The 20,394-nt window shown below is 34.2% G+C and overlaps 1 protein-coding gene across 3 annotated transcripts in view; it reads left to right on the forward strand.

Annotated features, from left to right (window-relative positions):
- LOC141401290 (ATP-binding cassette sub-family G member 1) overlaps positions 1-20,394 on the forward strand; it is a 45,256-nt gene that overhangs the window by 5,088 nt on the left and 19,774 nt on the right. The window contains exons 2-3 of one of the 3 annotated variants that reach the window (XM_073981395.1): positions 14,294-14,403; positions 14,732-14,878. The exons of 1 other annotated variant lie outside the window; for it this stretch is intronic. In XM_073981395.1, coding sequence (XP_073837496.1) covers positions 14,797-14,878 — 82 coding nt within the window. In that variant the 5' untranslated portion in view covers positions 14,294-14,403; positions 14,732-14,796. The remainder of the gene's footprint in view (positions 1-14,293; positions 14,404-14,731; positions 14,879-20,394) is intronic. One more of the 3 variants, XM_073981396.1, reaches the window with a different exon arrangement.

Below are 20,394 nucleotides of genomic sequence, written 5' to 3' on the forward strand. Positions count from 1 at the left end.
GGTAAAAGTCGTAAAAGTTGTAAAAGTCGTAAACGATTTTCATATAAATTTTGTGTACGGGAACGCAAAATGTGTAAAAGTGGTAAAAATTGTAAAAACTTTTTAGTTCTGGAACAGAGCTTAGCTTTGTTCATTTACTTTTTTAATAGGAAAAGTAGCAAAAGAGAGAATTTCCCTCTTCTCTCAGAAAACTGTGAAAATTGATTTCAAGTAACAAGTTGTGCACAAATGTAAAGAAACGGAAAATAGTAGATCTGGCAGCAATGTCAAAAAACAAACAAAAGGAAATAACAAACAAAAGCTCTGTTCCAGAACTAAAAAGTTTTTACAATTTTTACCACTTTTACACATTTTGCGTTCCCGTACACAAAATTTATATAAAAATCGTTTACGACTTTTTCTACTTTATAAAGTACGGGAACAGGCCAAAAATAAATTTCACTGTTTTTTTTTTATTTCACTGATTTAAATTTTTATTATTTTTTTTTTTTTTCTTTTAATTTTGGTTTGACAAAAAAATACGCGTATTTTTCTTTTTTCCGTTTGCCTTAATTGTCAAATAAATGTCAAATCAGCAGTTTGACAGATTTTCCACTTTTTACACAACGAAATTTGTCGAGCAGAAAGCCATTTTGGTTCTCTCTCCTCTCTCACTCTCTTAAAAATTGCTTCCAGTTTACTACTTTTTGGGGTTAAGGAACGCTTTCCGAATTTAAAATGGTAAAACTTGAAGAAACATGAACGTAAAGGAACAAAGCTATTTTTAGTTGATTTCAAAAATGTCACAATAATCAAGGTATATGCATATGCGCAGCTAATCGTACATGCATTTACAAAAGTTGTTGTAATATTACTATGTATTACTAACAAATATACAAAGAAATTACTTTTATCGTTGTTGTGTTCCAGAACCTGCAAAATAGTACTACTTGCACTATTTTCCCCTTCTGTGCTGGGAATGCGTTTCCTGTCATCTGATTGGCTGATACGTTGATCTTGGACATTTCTGCAAATTTCTGTTATTTTACCCCTCACGTCGCTTTTTTTCTAACTTTACCATTAAAAAAGTACGGGAACACAATGAAATCTTTCAAAGTGATGCCCAGTTTACACTTGCGCTCCAAAAACCACTGGATTTCATGAAATCCTGAAATACACCCCGGTGTTTACACTTATTTTTTGGTGATTTCAAACATATTACAATAATCAAGGTAGATGTATATGCGCAGCTGATCGAATATGAATGTTCAAAACTAGTTGTTGTAAATTGAATTAGTCATTTAGAAAATTATTGTAAAATTGTATATATATCGTATTAATTGTGTATAGTACTAACAAATGAAAAAATAAAATAAATGTTATCATTGATAATAATATAATAATAATAATAATAACAAATTTTGATAGATAAAAGTTGTGTTGAAAACATGCGAAATATTACTAGTTGCAGTAGTTTTCCCGTTTAGTGCTAAAAATGCGTTCCCGTAAACAAAAAATAGCGCCGAATAAAGGCCAGAACAGAATCAATCGTCGCTTGCTTCCCAAATGTCAAATTATAAAGGAATGCCAGAGCCTCCTAAAGGGGAACGCAGGCGGATTTGCAAAGAGGCTCTGGCATTCCTTTATAATTTGACATTTGGGGAAGCAAGCGACGATTGATTCAATCCCACGGCAGCGGGTTCTTACGTACCGGATTGACCCGAAACTAAAAGTAGGTGTGTTCGTTTACTCAAAATTTGTACAAATTGTTACTGGATGTTGTTCGTTTACTCTACAGTATAATGCAAAAGACCTTAGCCGATTACAAGAAGTTACTGAACTTGTACAAATTTGTACAAATTGTTGAGTAAACGAACGCACCTAGTGTTTCGGCCAGCGGCTGCCAACCCAGCATTATATGCTGCTACAACAACAACGATTGATTCTGTTCTGGCCTTAACACCCTCTTCTCCTGTTTTCTGCCATACAATTTTGGCATACCAGACACTAGCAGCATGTTCGTTGGCATCTAAATACGATAGCTGATACGTTGATTTTGACATTTCTGCTGGAGTTTTTGCAATTTCCATCATTTTTCCGTTCCGGTATTTTTACGAAATTTGTATTGGGAAGCAATTCGCTTTTTTTCTAAGATTATTAAGCAAGTACGGGAACACAATGAAAAATAGCATTGTAACACAGTAATTTAATATTTTTTTTCACATTGTTTACAAATTTTGATAATAAAATATTTTGTTGCATCGATTGACCATGTACCTTGTTTATTGTGATACGTGAAAAGTGTTACAACTTTTGGTACTTTTTTAGGCAAAAACAGGGTGGTATATCATGTGTACTGTGATTTCGATGTTGATTTCGCTGAAATCACGAAATGAGATGATTTCATTTTTGTATGCGAAATCATGATATATTTTGCTTGATTCCGCGCGAAATCACGAAACGCCTTCGAAATCACGAATTCACCATCATACCTTGTTTATTGTGCTACGCTATTGGTACTTTTTTAGGCAAAAACAGAATTCGATATTGATTTCGCTGAAATCACGAAATGATATGGTTTCATTTTTGTATGCGAAATCATGGTAAATTGTGTCTGATTTCGCACGAAATCACGAAACGATGCCGAATGTAAACCTAGCATAACTGAACATACCCTTTACTAGGCGTTTACACCAGACAATTTGTCTTCAAATACAACTCTGATTTACTAACACATACATTTGTCGGTTGTCTCATAGCTGTCCATCATTTTTTCACAGACAGTAGGGTTAACAATTTTTTGACATTTTTTGTAAAAATGTGTGAAATAATAATTGAAATATGTTGAAAACAAAAGAACATGAACAAAAACAAAATATGTAAACGACAAACAAAAAGAAATCGACGATTTTCATTCATAATTTTACAACTGTTTTTGCAGTTGTCTGGACGCCTACGTCACACAGGCAAGTTTTGAATTTTTGACAATCAATATATGTACTCAACTGTCCTGTCGTGTGTAAACGCAGGGTTAAAACGAAAACAGAAAAAGTGTTCTATGACTTTTATTCAAATAATGCTAAGTTTACATTTACGAAATCCACTCGATTTCAACTGTCAATTCCGTTGCTTAAACGTCAAATGGATTTCAGATAAGATTTCATCTGACGTATACGCAACGGATTGACAGTTGAAATCCACTCGATTTCGTTAATATAAACGTACTATAACGGTGGTTCCTTGTCATAGCTTAAAAGGTAATGAAGGTCTATCCCTCTCTCACAAACCAGCTGTTTTAATCGTATTCTTTAAAGGACTGACACATACGGTCCGTTAAGTGTCGCCTTAAACTGAAAACACATCCAACAGTTGAGTGAAGTTTTGTGTCATTTCTGGTAGATAAAAGTCAAAGTGCTGCCAAGTTTAAAATTTTCTTTATTCTTCTACCAGAAATGACACAAAACTTTACTCAAACGTTGGATGAGTTTTCAGCTTTACAACAACCACATGAAATCTTCTAGAACACACTTGGCATCACTTACACTTTTTTCATGTGGTTATTGTTTTTAAAGCGTGACGCAACTCACAAAGGACCGCGTATGTGCCGAGGCCTTAACATTTTTATTACTTAAGCATAGTTTACATGGTACGATTGTAGCAGAATGCATTAAACACTCTTTTTTCTGATGTTTTATATATTTTTATAATCAGGGTTAATTTAATTAATTTTCATACAAAAACGGTAATATGGAAACACCTGGCTATTTGTGTAGCCTTTTAAAAACATAAACAACGGGCAAAGGTATTAAGTCAGGTTTGCATTAGAGCATTTTACAGAGTAAACATATTTTATGTCGATTTAACTTGACAATGAATTTGACAATTTAAATCCACTGCTGAATTTGTTAAATCCAGTTATATGTAAACGAACTATTAGACGATTGAGAGTGGTAAATGAGATTTATATCGTCCGATTTTCCTTTTGCAAACGCTAGCCAAGGTATTTGAATTTCTACTGCTACCTAACATGACTGAACATCCTCCAGCAGCACATCACCAGTAGGGATTCAAAAAGGCTCACAGCCCCCACAGATGTCGTCAAAAGCATTGCAAACGGCAGCCGAAAGTACGATTATAGTAGCCCTAAACTTGTCAACGGCATTTGACACAGTCAATCATGCAGCTTTATTTGGTGACGTCTTGATGCCTAGGACGACGAAGAAATGATTACATTAATGTTCGGCAGGCACATTGGAGTTCAGAGGTAGGAAGTCTACATAAGATGTACATTAGCGGCTGGCTTTCTGGCTTACGTTATTTCTGGTAGAAAGCTAAAAGGGAAAGGGTAAACTACTTCGAATTTGGCTCAACCGTTCTTTATTCGTTTACTGGAAATGCCTTAAGCAAAAAGACCATGCTTCTTAAACGCCTGAAAGTTTAAAATCTCGAAATACATGATGGTGTAGTCTATCCATTGCTATTCAACTTTTACGTCTCCAATAGTCCTGCCACTCCCCACGGCGTAAAACTGGTGACTTACACAGATGACTGACCATTATGGCCACCGAAGACTGCCTCAACGAACTAAAGGACAAAATCACTGTCTATCTCAACATTTGTTTTAAAAACTGGACAATCGTACGACTTCCTCTACTGGAATACTTGCATTTCGTGATCCCCATATTATTTTGTGAGGGAATCCGGAATTAGCATTATCAATCCTTCATTTAGATTACCCACCAAAATATGTATAACTTTAATGACAACTTTGAGTAAAGTTCGGTTTAGATCATCGTAAAAATGTTCTTTCATTTAGAAATCTTAAGGCCTGGGTTTATAATCTGCCTCGCCTGCTTGCCTTACTTGCTTCTGACAAAAAAAAAAATATAAAAAGGTCAACCCAGTTCGAAATTTGCTCGGCCTTCTTTATTCTTTTATTTTTATTATGTCAGAAATGAATGAGGAAAGTAAGGCAATCGGGCGAGGCAGCTTATGTACCCCGGCTTTTAGACTTCTGTCGGGGCATAACCTTATGTAAATACATATGTTAAAATATTCTAAACTTTTAAATATTTGTGCCTTCACTTTCCATAGGCCCCAATTAGCTGATTGTTTCTTTTAAGTTATTTGTATACATGACATTCGTCATTGTGTTGAAAAAGTAATCAATCATTTTTGTGTCTAGCTTAATATTAACCCACCAACTGTGTTCCCCAGCACAACTACTAACCTTTTCTTTGTGGTCGACTTATAATTGAGGAAAAGAAAACAATAAAGAGAGAATAACAAGATAACATTAAAACCGATTATCTCACCAAAGAATTTCACAGAAAAAAATGAACGAACAAAGAACCAAATGAAAACAAAATCAATAGTTTTTATTACAGTAGGCATGTTCTTTACTTTTCTTGGTGTTTTTAAGATATTTTAAGATAAATTAAAGGTACAAAGGGGCTGTGATATGTCTTGTTAGGACCAGATCCGATTTTGCATTCTGGGAAGGAAGTCTTCATGAAGTACTCAGGTACATGAGAAAATTCGAATGAATTTACTTACCCTCATGAACCTCGACGCGAGCTTCAAGTGGTCAAGATTGTTCCCAGACCCTGTAGCTGCTCAAGCCAAAACCTCTAAAGAAGCTGTGGCGACGGGCAAAAAGGTGAAGAAGATGAAACCTAATGCCTCAAGCAACGTGGTTGAATCTAATTCTATTCTGAAGCCCAAACCAACTAAGGAGAGAAGAACCTACCTCTGAACCAAACGACACTGAAAATCCATCATCTTTTGAAGAGAAGAAGAAGAGGAAAATGTGTGAAACGTATGAAGGCGATGGTTTCTCAGACAGTCAACTCATTGACCTCCTATGTAGCTGTCCTTGACTACAAAACCAAGTAGACAAAGTCCAGCATTAAGAAGGTAGCTACCTTCCCGGAAAGCGACCTCCAATGCGCATGGACATGCACACAAAAAACCTTCGAGTGGTAATCATTGACAAAGCTGATACCGACGGAAGAATCAGCGACAGCCACTGATTGCTAGTCGAAACCGATCATCTGTGTATCATATGATCTGTTCCTTTACTTTTGAAAATGGTAAAACCGGCAAAAGTGGTAAAAGTTGTAAACTACTCCCATATGAATTTTATGGTGTCTGAAGTAAAGGAAACCTTTTCGAGTAAAAAGTGGTAAAACTTGAAGATTCTTGCACGTAAAGGAACAGAGCTATAATTTCTGATATGAAGATAAATCAGGGTGACCGTCAGTTCGTCAGCGCCTAGCTTCAAATTGACGTCAAGGTCAGTAAGTGTTATAACAATCTTGTTATAAAAATCTTGATTTTCGTAATTGTTCCTTGGTACAATCTTTCTGCGGTCGCCATATCTGAACTACCATCCAGAAAGTTGTTTCCAGCATGTATTCCCCCGCTTACAGTGGAAAGGGAGCTCATACTGAAAATGCTAGAGTTTCAGTCCAACTCTGCTTTCACTGAACGTACACCATAAAGACGACAATACATGATGGTCCAGGCAAATGATAGAACGGTGTTCTCCTTAATCTTAACCCTGCGTTTACAAAAGACAGGACAGTTGACTTCATGTATTGATTGTCAAAAACCCAAAACTTGCCTCTGTGACGTAGGCGTCCAGACAACTGCAAAAACAGTTGTAAAATTATGAATGAAAATCATAGATTTCTTTTTGTTTTCCGTTCACATATTTTGTTTTTGTACCTATTCTTTTGTTTTCAACACATTTAAATTATCATCTCACTTCTTTTTTCACATAATGTCAAAAATTTGTTAACCTTACTGTCTATGAAAAAATGATGGACAGCTGGGAGACAAACGACAAATGTATGTATGTGTTAGTAAATCAGAGTTGTATTTGAAGACAAACTGTCTGGTGTAAACGCCTAGTAAGAGAATGCTCTTATGTAAAAATTACATTTGCTAAGACTGAACATACCTTATAAAAACGGAAATGCATGTTACTACAGCCAAATGATAAAATAATAAGTCTGTCTGGTTACTTTTCCAGCAAGAATTATTCAGCAAGAACTTTCTCAGAGACTAAGGGGTTTTTATTCTCTTTTGCAAGAAAATTGTAAAAAGTAAATAGACACCTCTCCAGCAAAAACCAGCAAGCAATCAGCTGACTTGCCAAAACAGAACAATTTGTCCGCCAATGAAGGAAGCAAAAATGTTGTATTTTACTAAAATTAAAAAAAAAATTACCCAAAAATCGATTTTCCACTTTGCAACTTTGTTCTACAAAAAATAATACAATTCGACTTGCTATTTCCGCAATAAAATTGTTTTTAATTTTTACAAAGATAAATCAACGAAAAATTAAAAACAGATGATTTATAGTTTTCAGGAAGAAGAAGAGTTACAAGTTCTTGCTAGAAGGAATTTGTCCAGCAAGAATTTGCAAACTCTCAGTAAAAGAACTGTCAAAATGTCTCTCTCGAATCGCTCTCTTTTGCTGACTTTTTGTGTTAAGTCCCGATTTACATTAAGCAATTTTCCTTGCGTTCGCTTTTAAAATTGCCTCTTGCGTCTACACAAGCAATTCTGTTCCGGCAAGTCTTCTTTTCAAAACAATGAAAACAATGTCAACTTCGCAAAAATAAAAGGAATTGCCTGAAAATTTCCGGTACGAGCAATTTTTTCCATTTCCATTCCCCTTACGTGTCTCTCCTACAAACAGAGACTTGCCGCAAGTAAACTCGCCTAATGTAAATTGGGACTAACAGCGTGTTTTTGTAAAAAGTTTTTGACCATTCGTTCGTCGATTTCATGAACGAAGACACAATTTGGTTTTCATAGCGATTGACGTTTGTATTCGTGTGACAAACAAATGAAAGCTTTTCATTTTCGTAATTTTTTTGTTTTTCCTAACAAAATCAGAGGAACGAAAACGTCAGAAATAAACGAATGGAAAAGACCCATCGTTATGAATGAAAACTGAATTATTTGACTAATAATTGACACAAAACACATGAAAACTGGTGGGGAATCTCATTTTATTTAATTTCACAGAAGCACAAAAGAAGAAGTACCGCCGATTCTTCATATTTGGTCTGTTCCTTTACTTCTAAAAATGGTAAAACCGGCAAAAGTAGTAAAAGTTTTAAACTGCTCCCATAAAGGAACGCTTTTCGAGTAAAAAATAGTAAAACTTGAAGATTCTTGAACGTAAAGGAACAGAGCTATAATGTGAATTATTTTTTTTTGGCAAATTTGTTTACATTTTTGTCTTCCTTTTTGTTTGTCATCTGTTTATGTCTGTGTTTAGACACACAAATTTCTCGGGAAAGTAAATTGAGTTTTTGGGAGAGAGCGGAGAGGAAAGAGCTCCTCAATACTCTTTCCTACCCCCTATTGCCTAAAAACTGAATTTACTTGCCCGTGTGTCTAAACACGGACTATCGAGGTTGCCATCAAGCAACACATATTACGCACTGATGCAGATGCAAAATTCACAAGTCCCTGTTTATACAGGGAAAGTTGATGGGAAAGAAAATTGAGTTTATGGGCGAGGGAGTAGAGAGGAATAAGAGGGGGTACACACACCTCTGTACTGACAAATTCTTGGTCTTACTTTTGAAAGTGGTAAAACCGGCAAAAGTAGCAAAAGTTGTAATCTGCTTCCATATGAGTTGTATTGTGTCTGAAGTAAAGGAACGCTTTTCGAGTAAAAAGTGGTAAAACTTGAAGATTCTTGAACGTAAAGGAACAGAGCTTCTGTTTTGTTTCGTTTTCCTTCGTATACAACCTGAAGTTGGCTGCAGATTTGTTTTTGCATTTTCTTTCATTTTATTTTCTCTGTCGAGAAACAAACAACAGCGGAGACAATTGAAAAAAAAAACATTTGGAGGAAAAACTATTTTTTAATCAAAAACAATTCGAAATAAGTGGAAATGTCAAAATTAAAATGCAATTCAATGGTTCCTTTAATAATTAATTGTTTATCACACACGTCCATTTTTACTTTTTATTACAATTTTGCCTTGGCTTTGTTTTTGAACGGCGCAATGAGAAAATGAGTGTGAAGAAGAATCAGAAAAAATATAAAATTGACTCAAACATGATTTCCGTGTCTAAACAACAAGGAAATTTTAAAAGAAATTGAGAAGAAAAATTTTCTTTCCAGTTTGAGTGTCTAAACACGGTCCAAAATAAGCATTATGGAAACTCTGAAATATAAAAGCTTTTCCGAAATAGACAGCGAAACTGTAACAACGTGTTTTTGTAAAAATTCTTGCCTGTCACACGAACTGTTCGTACTAAAACGTATACGTTCAAAATTTTGTTCTTGTAAAATTTTACGAACCATTCGTTTTTATCTAAAAGCTTTCGTCTATTTCATAAAAGCTTTTATATTTCAGGGTTTCCATGATACTGTTACGAATGTAACTGATAGGTTTAAGTCAATTTAGTTTAATTTCCGTTAATTTAAAAATTTGAATTGTAACGTAACGTTTTATTACGCAGTTATTTTATTTAAGCAACAACAACTACCATGTAGAACTCTCTTCATCATTCTAGTCGTTACATTACCTTTTGTTAATGTTCTTTTGTTTGTTTTGCCATAGTCATGTAATTATCGTTTAGTTTGTTACTTCTTTTCTTGCATTTGTTTGTTGTTGTAATTACGTCATTACTGTGCTGGTCTACTTGTATGTATGTGAGTATGGTTGTTCGCTTAGTGCGAATGTGCGTCTGTGTGTTCGCTGCACAGATTCGAGATGTTGCCATATGTGTTCTAGAGGACTCTCGAACAGGGAGACTTTGGGATATAAATACAGGGGAACTGGCAATGACGAGTTGAGTTGTGTTTTAAGCGTTGAACTGAACAGATCGGTAAAAGAGTAGCTGCGTGCTAACTAGAGACTTGCTGTGTGCTTAGTAATTAAAGTCGGTTCTGAATAAGTGTAATAAAGTAAATAAAGCATTGTAGAAACGTAATCTAAAACGAACCCTGTTTTATTTGGTACAAATCGTATCGGGGAATAAAACAACGTCTACACGGACATTAGTTAAATCTAATTCCGTAACAATACTTACAGCCAGTTTCTGTATGTCTAAAGAAGAATGTGTGCGAATGAAACACGCCCAAACTCGTGTGTGTTTTTCAAATTTGTTTTTTGTTTTGAAGCAAAAGCAAAGGTAAAATTAGTTCGAAAACTAAATTTTGGGCGTGTTTCATTCGCACACATTCTTCTTTCGACATACAGAAACAGGCTGTTATTTTGTGAATTTTGCATAGCCATGTGCACGTAAAATGTGTTACTTGATGGCACCCCCGATAAACAGATGACAAACAAACAATAAGAAAAAAATGTAATCAAATTTGTCCAAAAATAATTGAAGAAACGGATTACATATACGTGTGTGCTTCTATGGAAATAAATAAAATTTCATTCCCTTCCAGTTTTCGTGTGTTTTGTGCCATTTATTGCTCAAATTATTTAATTTTCATTCAAAACGATGGGTCTTTTCCATTCGTTTATTTTTGACGTATTCTTTCGTCTGATTTTGTTACGAAAACCAAAAAAATTACGAAAATAAAAAGCTTTCATTTGTTTGTCACACGAATACAAACGTCAACCGCTATGAAAACCAAATTGTGTCTTCGTCCATGAAATCGACGAACGAATGGACAAGAACTTTTTACAAAAACACGCTGTTACAGACGACTTCCAGCAACAATTGGTAAAAATTTTAGGGTAACCAGACAGATCTAATCTTGATTCATAAAAAATTTTACCATGGCAATACTCTAATGTAAAAAGTCTGGATGCTGAGACTGCACATACCCCATGAAAACGGAAATGCATGCTACTCCAAACAAATGGGAATGCTCTAATGTAAAATTTCTACGTGCTGATAAACCAACATTCTCTTTATTTTTAGCTGTGTCTGGTTACCCTAAAATTTGTAACAATTTGTACCAATTGTTGCTAGAAGTCGTCTGTTAACACAAAAAACCAGCAAAAGAGAGCGATTCGAGAGAGACATTTTGACAGTTCTTTCACTGAGAGCTTGCAAATTCTTGCTGGACAAATTTCTTCTAGCAAGCACTTGCAAGCTCTTCTTCTTCCTGAAAACAATCAATCATCTGTTTTTAATTTGTTGTTGATTTATGTTTGTGAAAATTTAAAAACAATTTTATTGTGGAAATAACATAGTCTAATTGTATTGTTTTATGGAGAACATATTTGTAAAGTGGAAAAATACTTTTTTGTTTCATTTTCTTTTTTATTTTTAATAAAATACAACGTGTTTGCTTCCTTTGTTGGCGGACAAATTGTTCTGTTTTGGCAAGTCAGCTGATTGCTTGCTGGTTTTTGCTGGGAAGGTGTCTGTTTACTTTTTCTAGCAAAAGAGAATAAAAACCCCTTACTCTCTGAGAAAGTTCTTGCTGGACAATTCTTGCTGGGAAAGTAACCAGACAGACTTTTTATAACAGCCTGTTTCACTATGTCGAACGAAAATGAATACGAAAGAAAAACAACTAAACTCGTGCATGGTTTTTAAATTTTGTAATTGTTTTAAAGCAAACACAAAGTCGATATTGCCGTGAAAAGCAAAGTTTATGTGTTTTTCGTTCGCAATCATTATATCATGGGAGAGCTGTAATGTAAAAATTCTACATGCTGAGATTGAACATACCCCACAAAAACGAAAATGCACATACCAAGTTTTAAAACTTTTACCACTTTTACTCATGTTACCCAAAAAACGTTCCCGTATACAAAAAAAAAATGTAAAATTTGCAATTCTCTTTAAACAAAAAATGGCGATGAATTACGCTCTCTTTAAAATTTTACATTTACAATACAAAATAGTAGCTTTGTTCATTTACTTTTTTAATGTTAAAAGAGAAAACTGTCAAAATTGCTCTCTCATGACCAGTTTTGCCAGAAAAGTAAAGGATCGGAGAAATGGTAGATCTGTTAACAATGTTAAAAAAGAATAATTAAAATTAAAATTTCTTTTATTTCGTTGATTTTATTCTGTTTTGCCAGCGTTCGCTTCTTTCTTTTGTTTTTGTTAATTTTTTTCATCATTGTCAAATAATTGTCAAACAAATGTCGAAAAATCAGTTCTACCATGTTTTACCCGAAGAAATTTGTCTGGTGACCTGTGGTAGAAAAGAAAGCCATTTTTGTTTTCCCTCTCTTAAAAATTGCTTCCAGTTTTGCCACTTTTTTGAATTAAGGAGCGCTTTGCAAGTAGTAAGCTTCGTCCCAGTACTTTTTTAATGATAAAAGTGTCAAAAGAGCAAACTGTCAGCGCCAGTTTTGTTCAAAGAGAAGTGAACATTTTACAACGTTTTTGGTGTACGGGAACGCATTTTTGGGGGAAAATGTGCAAAATGTGTAAAAACTGTGTAGTTCTGAAACGAAGCTCTGGTAACATGGTTGCCGCTTTCTGATTAGCTGGTAGGCCGACTTTGACATTTGTTCCAGTTTTTTGACGTTTTGTCCCATTTTTCCGTTCCCGTACTTGTTGAATAAAGTTGTATGTGTATCTCATTTTTCACAGTTTGCTCTTTCACACTTTTACCATTAAAAAAGTACGGGAACACACATAAAATTGCATCATGGGAATGCTAGCTTCGTTCCAGTACTTTTTTAATGGTAAAAGTGTCAAAAAAGAAAACCGTCGAAAATGAGTTCCACACACACATTTTTCCAAAATGTACGAGAACGGAAAAATGGCAGAAACGTCATAAAAACTGGAACATGGAAAACTGGAACGACGTGTCAACCAATCAGAAGCCGGCAAACATGTTACACATTTTTGCTCGCCCAAATTTGTCGTGTAAAATGTTTCTAAAGAGAAAGCTATTCAGCGCCATTTTTGTTCAAAGAGAAGTGAACATTTTGCAACTTTATTGGTGTACGGGAACGCATTTTGGACAAAAATGTGTAAAAACTTTTTAGTTCTGGAACGAAGCTGCTATAAATTGCAACGTCTACTGACTGAACGTACCCCCATAAAAAGGAAACTGTCATGCATGTTACTCCCTTGCAATTTTTGAAATAAAATAATAACATACTATGTATTAATTTGTCTAATTTGTTTGTGGAAATTCACCGAAATAATTACCTAATACAATAACTATTTATTTGTGCAATTTATTGGGTAAACGAACACACCTATTATCTGCGAGAATTTTTGTTATGTTGTCGGTAGGTCTTCACCCATAATTTACGGTTAGATTTTGTTTTTTTTTTCTATGGTTTTTAATTCTATATCATTAACATGTTATGGAATAGTGGGCAATCAAACCAGACACCTAAGAACGTGTTTACATAATGCATACATAGGTATATAATTATTAAAAATCCACAAGTATTCTCCAAATAAGTACTAATTAAATTGAAAAAGTTAATTCGAACGAAATTAATGAAATGAAAATAAAGCTTAAATGTTAGATGTGATTATAGAATAATTTCCATAATAATTGGGGGATTTTTAAATGCAGTTCATGAGGGACTGGCGATGATAATCAGATAAGGTTAGAGAGATCATTTGTACGAACTAACAGCCAGTTTCTGTATGTCGAAAGAAGAATGTGTGCGAATGAAACACGCCCGAACTTTAGTTTTCGAAATAAATTTACCTTTGCTTTTGCTTCAAAACGAAAAAACAAATTTGAAAAACACACAAGAGTTTGGACGTGTTTCTTTCGCATACATTCTTCTTTCGACATACAGAAACAGGCTGTTAATTACCTTGTATTATGAAATCTTATGATTGAGTTATTTGAAAATAAAAAAAATTCTAAACAAAAAAGTTCGTTTGAAAAACTTTAAGTAAAGTAATTAATATAAGTGTTCGTTAAAAAATTATGTAATTTTTTTAAGAAGAAAACGTTAAGTTTAGAGCAATATTTTATTTATTTATTAATCAACTTTACAAAATTTTTTTCTATGCCATCGGGCCAATTAAAATGAATTACATTATATTGCATATATGTATATTTATTTTTCTAACAAAATATTACATTTTCAGGGAACAGTTTTGCTATTTAGAAAAATAGCATTCCAAGAAGAAATTTCGCATGCAAATATTTTTTTGCATTGTGTGCATTTTAATCAATGAAATCTCCATTAAAGGAAATTGTTTTGGACTTTCTCCCATATTACGATGCTGGTGATGATGATGCCCCCGCACATTGCTCAGTCATCAGTATCGAATTAATCATGCTTGTTTGCTTATAAATTGCCTTATTTAAATGCATTAATACAATAAAACTAAATAAAAAAATCATTGTTGTTGTTTTTTTAATTCATTTCAGAGTTGTTGTTGTGTGTTTTAGCTACTTATATGCTGCTGCTGGTGTTGGCGTAATATAAATATTACATTAACAATTAAAAAACAAACAAAAAATTACAATTAATGCCTATGGTAATATTTCTCGCTAAACCGCTGCTGCTGCTTGTTTGCTGTTGAAAATGATGCCGTCTATGTTTTAATGAACCGTTTTAATGTCACCGACACGTTATTGCGTTAACAGCGAAAAGTTCAAAAAAAAAAAAAGTTAAAACAAATTAAACCCAACACTTGCTTGGCTTATCCTCAAATCTTGCCACATTTTCTGGAATACGATTCAATAAAGAAGGAATCGCCAAACAAGAAACAATAGCTGTAGTCAAATAAATAAAATATTTTAAGATCTGCAATACAAAGAACTGTGCCTTTCTTTCCTTCTGCTTGCCGCCAATTGCTTTGCCAGGTATTTAGTATACCCTTTGTCATTGTCTGCTTGAGCGCATCATCTACATCGTCATCATCACCAGCATGGAATTGACATCGTTGAATCAAACAAAAGATGTTGAGTTTCAAGACGTCTACTATACCGTAACACAAAAGAAACACTTTGGTAAGTTTTTCATTTTTTTTATTTTTACGCACAAGAATATTTATCTTTTATGATACACCTTTGGGGTAATAGGGTGGAACGTAAATAAATTTTCAATGCTTTTTTAAGATGCAGTAGCAATAACTTTAACACGTTTTTTTATCTTAAAGTAGTTAAATATGTAAATAAGGTCCTTATTTAATGAAACGCCATTCAAGAAAGCTCTAATGTAAAATTTCTATATGTTGAAACTGAACATACCCTACAAAAACCAAGATTGTCCATATTTATATTAGGCAATTTTCCTTGCGGCAATTGTCAGTTTGATGGAGAAAGAGGTGAGGCATATGGTAACCCTTTTGCTTGGTTTACATTTACGAAATCCACTTGATTTCAACTGTCAAATCCATAGGTTAAACATCAAATGAAATCCAGATGAGAATTAGCATTTGCCTCTCAACAGCCTCTCTCATCGTCAAACTGACAATTGCCGCAAGGAAAATTGCCTAATGTAAATATGGACATTCATGATACTTCAGCCAGATGATACAACAACAGTGTTTGTCCCAATTTACATTGGGCGAGTTTACTTGCGGCATTGTCATTTTGTAGGAGAGAGAGGTGAGGCATATGGTAACCCTTTGCCTCTCAGCACCCTCTCTCACCTACAAACTGACAATTGCCGCAAGTAAACTCGCCTAATGTAAATTGGGACTTTTGTTAGTAAATTCTCCTTGCGGCAGAGGAAAATTGAACAATAGGTCTGTCTGGTTACATTCACAGCAAGAACTTTCTCTGAGAGTAAGGAGTTTTTATTCTCTTTTACAAGAAATTTGTAAAAAGTAAACAGAAACCTTCCCAGCAGAAACCAGCAAGCAATCAGCTGACTTGCCAAAACAGAACAATTTGTCCGCCAAAGCAACCAAAGGAAGCAAAAATGTTGTATTTTATTAAAAATAATAAAGAAATGACCCAAAAAAGGATTTTTCCCACTTTGCAAATTTTTTTCTCCAAAAAAGCAATACAAGTGAAAAGTACTTGCTAGCACTCAGCAAGTTCTCAGTAACCTCTCTCCACCAATTTTACTCCCTCGAAGCAAAAAATTTGCAGATTGTTATCGAACAGCAATTTGCAAGAAGTCAGCTGATTTGATAAACAAGAAGAAGTTGAAGGAAAAGAATAAATAAAATAAATAATAAAATAAAAAATAGGCACACCATAATAATTTATTTCACTTACATTATCGTTTTTCAAAATTTATTTAATATTTTTTCCCTTTTTTATTTCTATTTATTTTAATAACCAAAAATTTGTTTATGTTTTTGCCAAGAAGTCCGCCATAAAGAATTCGAATATAAATCAGCTGATCAAACTTGCAAATTCTTACAAGAAAAATTTTCCATGCAAAAACTTGTAAACAAAACTCTCCAAAACTCTCCAATATTCTCTCACAATTGTCTCCAAATTCTCTCTCTTTTACTTTGCAAGTTTGTTATCGAACAGCACTTTGTAAAAGTTTGTGCAAATTTGCACAAACTTTTGGGTTATCGTATAGACCTACTCAGCAAAATAAATTGGAAGCAGTGCAATGTGGACTAGTTCTGTCACGGCATGTTTTGATGCAGTTCAAACGGAGTCGTGAAAAAGGCACTCCAGTCCTCACATTTTAACTGCATTTGGATGCAATCCAAAGAATCACATCCACTTGTCACATTTTAACAACATCCGGATGCAGTTCAGCGGAGTCGTGAAAAAGGCACTCCAATTCCTCACAATTTAACAGCAACCGGATGCAGTCCAAACGGAGTCGTGAAAAAAGCACTCCGTTCGCTACATATTATTAGCAGTTGTTAGAGATCCCTACATGTACATAAATCAGTTTGTACATCTCTACAGGCAGCGACATAAATTTTCCAATAAGAGATAAGCGTGTTAATATTTTCAAACATTTGTTAATACAAACTGAATAATATTTCATTTGTGAACATTTTTCCGGTAACTCAAGAGAAAAAAATTTCCGAATGGAGTGCTGTTGGAGTACATGTCGAAATCTTAACTGGTGATGGGAAGACAACCCATTTAGCAAATGAAACAAAAACTGTTCAGCTTGGAACAAATGGAGAGCGGAGGAAACACACATGTTTGCGATTGAATTCAATGGAGAATTTTCATAATTTGTGTTAATGCAATAAAGTTCTTAATATTTTTGTTTTACACAAATAATGCATTTTATTTGTTCTGGCATATTTTGTAATGGCTTGCACAATTTCCGCAGAATGCCTGTATCAAAACATGTGCTTTGGACTGCCTCCTATTCTACCCCAAAGGGTTAGTTAGAATGCAATGCCAAAGGGTCAGTTAAAATGCAGTGCCAGAGGGTCAGTTAAAATGCAGTGCCAAAGGGTCAGTTAAAATGCAGTGCAATGGAGTGCCTCTTTCCGTAGTCACGCTCTTGTAAAAATCATGAGTGAAAATGCATAATTTGATGCACTTCCAGATCACTTGTACATATCATTTAACTGCCTCTTTTGAGGCAAACTTTTTGCTGGGTAATTATGCTTGTTATTTCCACAATAAAATTGTTTTTAATTTTCACAAACATACATAAATCAACGAAAAAATAAAAACAGATGTTTGATTGCTTTAAGAAGAAGAAGCGTTGCTAGTGCTTGCTAGAAGAAATTTGTCCAGCAAGAATTTGCAAACTCTCAGTGAAAGAACTGTCAAAATGTCTCTCTAGAATCGCTCTCTTTTGCTGATTTTTTGCGTTAGCAGACGACTTCCAGCAACAATTGGTACAAGTTGTTGGTGTTTTGTGATTACTAGGAACCTCAACTGTCAAATTACAGATAGTTCGGTCAAAAAATGTAGCTAAAATCCTCAAAATACCGAAAATCGGGAGGTACTGTTATATGGGGGCTATACCAAAACATGAACCCATGTTGACGGTTTTTAGTGGAGATATTTTGTGACCACTGGGAACCCCAAACGTGAAATTACAGGCAGTTCGGTCAAAAAATGTAGTTAAAATCCACAAAATACCAAAAATCGGGAGGTACCGTTATATGTATGGGGCTATACCAAAACTACAAATGGACCTATTTTGACAGTTTTCGGTGGAGATATTTTGTGATTACAGGTAGTTTGGTCAAACATTTTAGCTAAAATCCTCAAAATACGGAAAACCGGCAGGTACCGTTATATGGGGGCAATACCAAAACATGGACCTATGTTGACAGTTTTCGGTGGAGATATATTGTGATTACTAGGAACCTCAACTGTCAAATTACAGGCAGTACGGTAAAAAATTTTGGCTAAAAGCTCATTTAGACTATCCATAAATCCTCGACTGGATTTAATAAATCCAGTACAAATCTCATTGCATTTAGATATACATTTTGGAGGATTTAAATGGCAGTCAGCTGATTTTTGTTCATAGCACAATTACCAAGGTAGATGCATCAGACCATCTGATCGAATTTGAAACGTCAAAAGAATTTTTTGTAAATTGAATTCGCCCCAAAAAACATACGTCAAATTACAAATTTATTGTTTAATACTGAAAATGTTAGCACATTATGCTACTAATGCTAACTAAACAGCAAATAAAGAATTATTCTATCGCAGTTTGCCCATCTAAAATAAATAAACGAATTATTTTATCTTTATTTATTATTGTCTTTTTAGGACGAAGGCCATTATTTATGAAAGTTTTTAATTAATTAATTGGATTAATCGAGCTAATATGGCCTAAGGAGTTTTGTATTGAAAAATGAATTCTAGCGAAATACCACACACTCAACCATTACGCTACGATCGTTTCGCCTGGTGGTTTTAAGCCAGGCTCATCAGGCGTATTTGAATGCTAATGGCTAGAAGACAAAGGCTGATTTTGATAACTTCTATTTATACAAACATTTTTACAATTTTGTAATTATGAAGTATTTATGGAAGTCTTTTTCTTTATCAAGTCACCCTAGTGTCTTGTCTAGGAATCATTTTCTCAATACATACACATATACAATCGAAGGGGGGTTTCCTTCATGAATTGTAATGCCTTCAGTTTTTTTGAAGTTTTGGATATCATGTCGACTAGTTTTGTTGATATGATACATTGGCATCATGTCGACTAGTTTGTTGATATGATACATTGGCAGTGGCTTAGAACGCTGAGATCTCGACAACATTGTCTGTTTGTTGGAGAGGACCCAGGTTCAAAGGTTTAATATTTTTATTATTTATATTTATTTTATTTCTTTTTATTTTGCTTTGACAGTGCGCGATGTTTTGTTTTTTTCTTTTGCCTTAATTGGCAAATAAATGAGAGATTTTTCACTTTTTACACCACGAAATTTGTCGAGCAGAAAGTAGTAAAAGAGATAGCCATTTTGGCAGCTCTCTCTTAAATTTTGCTTAAAGTTTACGGAACGCTTTCCGGGTTAAAATGGTAAAACTAGTAAACCTTTAACGTAAAGGAACAAACCCAGCAAAAAGTTTGCCTCCAAAGAGGCATTTAAATCATATGTACAAGTGATTTGGAAGTGCATCAAATTATGCATTTTCATTCATTCCTTTTACAAAAACGTGACATCGGAAAGAGGCACTCCATTGCACTACATTTTAACTAACCCTTTGGCACTGCATTTTAACTATCCCTCTTGCATTGCATTGTAATTAACCCTTTGGGGGTAGAATAACGTGTTTTGATGCAGGCATTCTACGGAATGTGTGCAAGCCATTGCAAAATATCCCAGAACAAAATATCCCGGCAAAAAAAACTCTAATGTAAATGTGCTATCACTCTTTGACCAATCAAAAGAAATGTAAACAAACATTTGTAACCGTTTGATGATAAATAAGAAAAAATTTTTACAATTTCTCTTTAAGTATTAACTGCATATTACCTTTTAATTAAGAAATACATAAATAAAATCTTTTTTTTGTTTGTTACATTTTAATTAATTAAAGCGACAACCGCTATAGTGCGCTCTGCTGCTCTCCCACTCTTTCTGTCATATTGATATGAAACGGCATTAGGCCAGTTCGATAATTTCGCAAGTAAAAAGTATTTGCAAGTTCTTGCAACACCTCCCAGTTCTCTTTCACTGAACAAGTTTGTTATCGAACAGAATTTTGTAAACGTTTGTACAAACTTTTGAGTTATCGTACAGAACTATTTTCATGATGTTTCCTTTCACATGTTTAAGCTTTGTTTACACAAGACAATTTAATTGAAAAGGGCTCACATAAATAATTTTTTATTAAAAAAAACATACCTCGACTGTTTTCCTGCACTTCAATTGAAGTCAAAAGGGGGGAAATTAAAACATAAATAAAATCATCATTCTGTTTTATTTTAATTAAGTAATGCGACAACCGCTATTGTGCGCTCTGTTGCTCCCCACTCTTTCTGTCACATAGAAATGAAACGGGATTCTCAAAATGCTTATGCCTTGTTTACAAAATACAATTTCATTTCAATGAGCTCACATAATTTATTTTTTATTTAAAAAACAAACATAGCTTGTTTTCCTACA

This window comes from Musca autumnalis, unplaced genomic scaffold (genome assembly GCF_047663935.1).
Source record: "Musca autumnalis isolate F117 unplaced genomic scaffold, ASM4766393v1 scaffold_4, whole genome shotgun sequence".
Taxonomy (NCBI): domain Eukaryota; kingdom Metazoa; phylum Arthropoda; class Insecta; order Diptera; family Muscidae; genus Musca; species Musca autumnalis.